General features: G+C 47.1%; 1 protein-coding gene across 1 annotated transcript; it reads right to left on the bottom strand.

Moving 5' to 3' along the window:
- Positions 1 to 6,257: 6,257 nt before the first annotated feature.
- LOC142295810 (centromere protein O-like) lies at positions 6,258 to 7,127 on the bottom strand. The gene is given in 1 exon segment (XM_075338903.1): positions 6,258 to 7,127. A coding segment is annotated over 1 exon segment (870 nt).
- Between the last annotated feature and the right edge of the window lie 411 nt (positions 7,128 to 7,538).

The raw sequence follows: 7,538 nt of genomic DNA, 5'->3' as shown, positions 1-7,538 counted from the left end.
TTTTTCCTTCTTTTTCGATTAGAAAGGGTTGTAACTTATACATTATATTGGTGTCTGTCTCACACCTCTTTTTTGGGGACAAATTTGACAGCACTTTAAAAGGTCAGCTACAATGTACCCGTTGGGATGTTGACCTTGCCCTCCTCCTACTCCTCCACCAGCACCACCGGCTCCAGTGGCCCTCTATTCAAATGCAGAAAGGGCCACTGGCTGTCCTCAAATCTCAGATTTCTTAGGGCTCTCAGGTGGGCCCTGTAACATACATTGGGGAGGGATGGCAGTCATTTGTAGTTTTCTGCGTTCCCTATATCATTAGTGTGAAAGTTGGGATACCTACTCCATAACACTTTACAGTGCTATTGCCAATGTGGCCATTTGGATGTTTGCCTTGCCCTCCTCCTCCTCTACCAACACCACCAGCTCCAGTGGCCCTCTATTCAAATTCTATTCATATGATTCAGAAATGTATGTTTTATGGACAAACGAACGCCACGCTGGGACATCGAAGCTGATGTTGATAATGATTGAATCTGACCAAAAGCAGGTTGGAAGCAGGAGGCATCATTGCCTGCTTCCTAGACCGCAGTTTGTGAAGCATGCAGCACCGTGGAAGTGGCAGTTGTTTCACTCTGGAACTCAGGCTTTATTCCATTAGCTAACACCAAGGATTTAAAAAAAATTACGTTTCCCCAGAGGGGAATGGTTCAAAGACCATGTACCACAGCATCAGAAGTTACTCCCAACAGCTTATTTTTTTAAAAAAAATGGTAGGCTAAGCAACAGGGCATAACATGCCAAGGAGTTTAATACATTCAGTTTCCCCAAAAGGATAATGGTTCTGAAACTATGGAGCACTTCATCAGAAGTTACTCCCAACAGCTTATTTTTTTAAAAAAATGGTAGGATAAGCAACAGGGCATAACATGCAAGGAGTTTAATACATTCAGTTCCCCTAGGGTGTAGTGGCTCAGACATCATGTAGCTAAGCATCACAAGGTACTCCCAAGAGCTCCCAACAGCTTATTTTAAAAAAATTGGTAGCATAAGCAACAGGACATGCCAAGGAGTTTAATAAATTAATTTTCTCACACCGCCAAAAGGTCGCAGAAAGCCTCTGTTCCCACAAGCCAATACGGCAAAATCTCAAGAGCTATCAATCGTGCAATGTGTGCATGTGTGCAGTTATGGTTTCTGCTCTTGGGTGTGTAACAGGGTATTTTCACTTCTTTTTGAAGGTCTGTGGTATGGACAACTGAACGTAACACTGGGACACTGTAGTGGATGTGGTCGTTGATGATTGAGTTTGGCGAACATCAGTTGGGAGAAGGAGGCATCAGCACCACCTTCTTGCACACCAGTTTGGGAAACAGGCAGCGAGGGAAAGTGGCAGAGTTTGGAGTCTGGAAATCATGTTTTTCACCTAGAGCTATCAACCACCTACTGGTCTGCTTGTCTAACATATGGTTTCTCATGCTGGAGGTGCCCAAGCTAGAAGTATTTTTGCCTCTCTTAAACTTGGTTTGACAGATTTGACAAATGGCAACCGTTTGGTCCAAAGGACTCTTGAAAAAAACTCCCACACAATTGCACCACGAACCCTTGGACTCTGAGATGGCTGAGGTGGTTCACGGACCCTTGGACTCTGAGATGGCAAAGGTGATGCACGGACCCTTGGACTTTGAGATGCCACAGGTGGTGGTGTCATGTGCAAAGTTGATTTACTTCTGGCAGTGGTCGAAACCCTATGTCTTACAGCCTTATTGCGGACTATGGGCACATGCTCCTCTGCACTACTGATCTCGCAATCCATGCCATGTTGGATCAGTCACCTCATCATCGACCATTTCGTCTTCAAATTCCTGAAGGTCAATATCTTCGGGAATGGAGGTTTCAGGCTGACCTAAGGGCAACTGTGTCTCATCATCCTCCAACAATTCCACCTGATTGCCCAGCATGTCACAGCCAACAACATGGCTTTCTTCTGACCTTGGGTGCTCAAAGATCTGTGCATCACTGCACACCATGGCCTCACCTGCGTTGGTGGTGTTGCGTGGTGAGAAGCATGAAAGGTCAAAGGGTCCCATAAACAGTTCCTCAGAGTAACCTGCTTTGGTGTCATATGTTTCCTTAGAATACTGATGTTGTGAGGAAGGATGACCAGGCTGAGGATTCGATGGGCCAGCCTCTGGGCTACTCAAGTCTGTCTGTGTGTACCCTTGGGATTTGCTACTCGAAGAGTAAGGCCGGGGCCACACGGGGACTACTGCGATCCCCTTGCATGAGACTCGGCTCGTGCTGGCAGTACAGCAGAGCCGAGTCTCATGCTTGTGTCCTTGCAACTGAGGTCCGTTCGTGCGAGCAGACCTCAGCTGCGGGGGGCGGGCCGGCACTCAGGAGGGGAGGGAGGGATTTCTCCCCCTCTCTCCTGCGTAGTCAGCTATAGCCATTCTCGCACTGCACTAGCAGTACACCGATGTACCGCGAGTGCAGTGCGATTTTTCTCTCGCCCCATTCACTTGAATGGGTGCGAGAGAAAGAGTCTCGGATTACAATCGCAGCATGCTGCGATTGTTTTCTCAGTCCGATTAGGGCTGAGAAAATAATCGCCCATGTGTGCTGACACACAGGCTAGAATTGGTCCGAGTGGAATGCGATGTTTTATCGCACTCCACTCGCACCGATTTTCTCGCCGTGTGGCTAAGCCCTAACTGGAGGCATTTTCTGCTAGCCAACTCGTTACCTGTTCGCACTGTTCAGAGCGCAAGAGTGCTTTCCCACGTGGAGAAGAAAATTGGGATAGGATGGCAGAGGTAGATAAAGTGGCTCAATCACACTGCTTGGGCGACCACCACTGTCACTACCACCTCGTCCGCGGCCCTTACCCCCTCTTTTTCCCATTTTTTTGGTTTGATTATTCAAGGTGAATATTGTAACGTGACCTTTTCTACAGGCAGTGGAACAACACTTATGCCGGGTTGTTAAACTTGCGTTAATAGTTTCTCACGATAGCTATTTCTGTAAGTCTAAAAACCAAAAGGTACCTTTATTGGACAAACTACCACTTGGAGGAGTTGACAAAGATGTTGTGAATGTCTTTCAGCCCCAAAAGAAGACAGGGTTTGACAACACTCTTCTTGGTTTTTGGCACTCAGACTGTGTTTTACTAAGAGCAAGCCACTATGTAGGTGCTGTAAGATATGAATCCCCCAAAAAGTATGCTAGGTGGCTGGTAGGAAGGTACTGGCCTTGAGGCACAATTACTGACCCTGACAGCAAGTATTAATAAAAATTGGGTAACACTAAGACTGTGTGTTAAGGCCCCGTCACACACAGAGATAAATCTTTGGCAGATCTGTGGTTGCAGTGAAATCATGGACATATTGTTCCATTTGTACACAGCCACAAACCTGGCACTGGTTGTCCACAATTTCAATGCAACCACAGATCTGCCGCAGATTTATCTCTGTGTGTGACAGGGCCTTTAGTTGCAGCAAGCCACTATATAGGTGCTTTAAGATATGAAGCCCCCCAAATATGCTAGGTGGCTGGTAGGAAGGTACTGACCTTGAGGCACAATTACTGACCCTAATACCAAGTATTAATAAAAATTGGATAACACTAAAGGATGCTTTACACGCTGCGACATCGCTAAAGATATATCGTCGGGGTCACTGTGTTTGTGACGCATATCCGGCGTCGTTAGCGACATCGCAGCGTGTGACAGCAAGGTGCGACGATCAACGATCGCAAAAACGTCAAAAATCGTTGATCGTTGACACGTCGCTCCTTTTCATAATGTCTTTGGTGGTGCATGCCGCTGGTTGTTCGTCGTTCCTGCGGCATCACACATCGCTATGTTTGACACCGCAGGAACGACGAACATCTCCTTCGTGATATTTCCCCCGCTCATCTCCGCCCCTCTGCTTCTATTGGATGGCTGCCGTATGACGTCGCTGTGACGCCGCACGAACCGCCCCCTTAGAAAGGAGGAGGTTCGCCGGCCACAGCGACGTCGCAGGGAAGGTAAGTCCGTGTGACGGGTGTAAGCGATGTTGTGCGCCACGGGCAGCGATTTGCCCGTGTCGCACAACCGACGGGGCAGGTACGCTTGCTAGCAATATCGATATCGCAGCGTGTAAAGTGCCCTTTAGACTGTGTGTTAGTTGCAGCAAGCCACTATGTAGGTGCTGTAAGATATCAAGCCCCCCCAAATATGCTAGGTGGCTGGTAGGAAGGTACTGGCCTTGAGGCACAATTACTGACCTGACACCAAATATTAATAAAAATTGGGTAACACTAAGGGTATGTGCGCACGTTGCTTTTTACCTGCTTTTTTGCTGCTTTTTCTTCTGCGCTGTTTAATGCCAAAATGGATGTGTTCTTCTATTCAAGCAAAGTCTATGGGAATTTGGGTTTCTTGTTCACACTATGTTGTTCAAAATGCTGCCTTTTTGAGGCAGAACTTTGGTCAAAAACTCAGCTTTTCAAAGAAGCAACATGTCAATTGTTTTTGCCATTTGGGTTTTGCACTGCAAAGCTGAGTTTTTGACCAAAGTTCTGCCACAAAAAGGCAGCATTTTGAACAACATAGTGTGAACAAGAAACCCAAATTCCCATAGACTTTGCTTGAATAGAAGAACACATCCATTTTGGCATTAAACAGCGCAGAAGAAAAAGCAGCAAAAAAGCAGGTAAAAAGCAGGTAAAAAGCAACGTGCGCACATACCCTAAGACTGTGTGTTAGTAGCAGCAAGCCACTATCTAGGTTCTGTAAGATATGAAGCCCCCAAAACTATACAAGGTTGTTGCGAGGAAGGTACTGGCCTTGAGGCACAATTACTGACCCTGACACCAAGTATTAATAAAAATTGGGTAACACTAAGGCCCGTTTCACACGTCAGTGAAAAACACAGACGTTTTTCACTGGCGTGTAAAACACGCACATGTCCCTGCGTGTGCCGTGAATCTCGACACACGTGGGTTGTCTAAGTGCAATCCGGGCTCCGTTCTCCGTGGCCCGTGATTGCACTTAGAAATCAACTCACCTGCGCCCGCTCCCGCTCTCCATGGTGCTGAATCCTCCCGCGGTGCAGCATCCGGCCGGCGCTGACCCCTGCAGCAGCTGCTTCCGGGTCGGCTGTGTCGTGCATCATTAAGATGCGCGACAGTAATCAGCCGGCTTAGAAGCAGCAGGGAGAACAGGCTGCAGACAGCGCGGCTGAAGCCGGGTGAGTTAAAATTTTTATTATTTTAAATGCACGTTTTTTTCTGGCACGTGTTTCACGGACCACACCACTGCGTGGTCCGTGGGACATCAGTGATGCCAGAAAAAAATGGACATGTCTCCGTGCGGCAATCACGCACACGCAGGTACGCCGCACGGAGACACGTGCAGTGAAAGATCACTGACGTGTGAGCAGACCCATTCATTATAATGGGTCTGCGTATGTCTGTGATTCTGGTACGTTTAAAAAAAATCACAAACGTACCAGAATCACTGACCTGTGAAAGGGGCCTAAGACTGTGTGTTAGTTGCAGCAAGCCACTATGTAGGTGCTGTAAGATATGAAGCCCCCCAAAATATGCTAGGTGGCTGGTACGAAGGTATTGGCCTTGAGGCACAATTACTAACCCTGACACCAAGTATTAATATTTGTCTGTGGAAAAGAAAGCGCACATAGGGTCTTACCAGGTATGACATTTTACAAATAAGGTGCCAAAGGCACACTCACTTGCTAAAGTTGTGAGAGGCACAACTCCTTGATGCACGTATATCAAAAGTGATCAGCAGCAGCCCCGAAAAAAATGGAGAACAATATGGGTAAAAAAAGAATCAGGTTCAATGCTGCGCTAGAAACCACATGAATACAAGGATGTGTAATAAAAACCTTTTCTTTATTCTGCAGGTCAACGCGTTTCAAAGACATAGCCGTCTTCTTCATCAGGACACAAGAAACATACTTTTTTTTTAACGTAGCAAAAGAATATATTTTATTGTATAAATCAAATGCTACAATTCATGTTGTTACTGACACATTTCTGAGATCCTCCGGTAATCTCTGTACAATCCAGACATAGGATAAATCTGCTGGATAGTAGATGTGACAATCAATATCCATGTCCCTGTGCGCAGACAGCAAGCCGCGACCTGGGAAATGGCGCAGAATTTAAATATAAAGTATATTGAATAGCTCTAGGTGTTTTGGTTATATGCCCTTTTTACATATTCTCCCATCGCTTCTTGTTTTTGTTCCTCTCTACTTTTCAGCCAAGCCCTCCTCCGGGGTGGTCAGCGATTCCAGAGCTCTATGTAGGGTTGTAGTGCGAAACAATATGGAGTGCGAGGATGCCGCCTCCTGTACAGGTCCGGCGTTTTCTGGACAGGTGACCTGCACCTCTGTCGGACGCATGCCCGTAATGACGCCATATGATAGCTTTGCAGAAAAACATAAAGTCTGTCCATCAACCGACACGTTGTAACTGAACGAGATGACAGTGTGAAGGGAATTCGTCTACAGGGAGCCCGGGACGTAAGCGCCAAGGACGTCCTGAAGTCGATCAACCTGGAATTTCCTCCCAGCAAAGTCGTTCAAATGGTTGAAGAGTTCGGAGAGGAACTTTCTGGTGCTGCTTTCCAGGTGTTCGCTGATTTTTCCGAGAGGAATGAATATGGGGACGGAGTGCTGGACGATGCGCTGTGTCTCCGTAATATCCACTTGCACGTAATAGGAGTCCAGGTAGTGGCCTTCAAAGGCTGTGCTGAGGCAGAAGCAATATCCAGTGTCCGTCTTCTGACCACTGATTCCTGTGAACCACGGGGCCTCCATGACGCCCTTCATTTCCTCCAGCCTCAGGTCCTGCATGGCTCCTCTGGGCCTCGGCCGCCGCAGGCGTCTTTCCTCATGTGTCGCAGACAATGCTTGGATCTCCTCTCTCTGATGCTTGATCTTGGCCTGCAGCTCGTCTCGCTCCTTCTTCAGCTGCAGGAGCAATTCCCTCTTCTGCAGAACGTCCTCCTGTAACCGACTCCGCTGCTGCTTTTCCGCCATGTTGTGCGACAAAGTATCCAGCTCTGCGAGATGTGACAGGACACCTTCTCTGAAGAGCGTCTGCACCTCCTCCTCCATGGTTGCTGATTATCACCAAGGCAAACTTTGTGGGACTATATCTGCCGCCAATATATTGACGCTTCAGAGTAAGCGACTTCTTTTATCTGTTTCTTGTGTCCTGATGAAGACGACTTTGAAACGCGTTGACCTGCAGAAATAAAGAAAAGGTTTTTATTACACATCCTTGGATTCTAGCACAGCATTGAACCTGATTCTTTTTTTACCCTTATTGTTCACCAAGTATTACTAAAAATTGGGTAACACTGAGCAGGGGCGTACATAGAAATCATGGGGCCCCATATCAAAAGTCTGAATAGGGCCCCCCACGCGATAAAAAAATACAATAAAATATTAACATAATAAACAGCGCACGTCTGGGGGGGGGACATACAAGTTACTGGGGGGACATATAAGCTACTGGGGGCCGGC

The sequence above is a fragment of the Anomaloglossus baeobatrachus genome, chromosome 3, assembly GCF_048569485.1.
Source record: "Anomaloglossus baeobatrachus isolate aAnoBae1 chromosome 3, aAnoBae1.hap1, whole genome shotgun sequence".
Classification (NCBI taxonomy): Eukaryota; Metazoa; Chordata; class Amphibia; order Anura; family Aromobatidae; genus Anomaloglossus; species Anomaloglossus baeobatrachus.
This window is presented reverse-complemented; position numbering and strand designations above follow the sequence as displayed.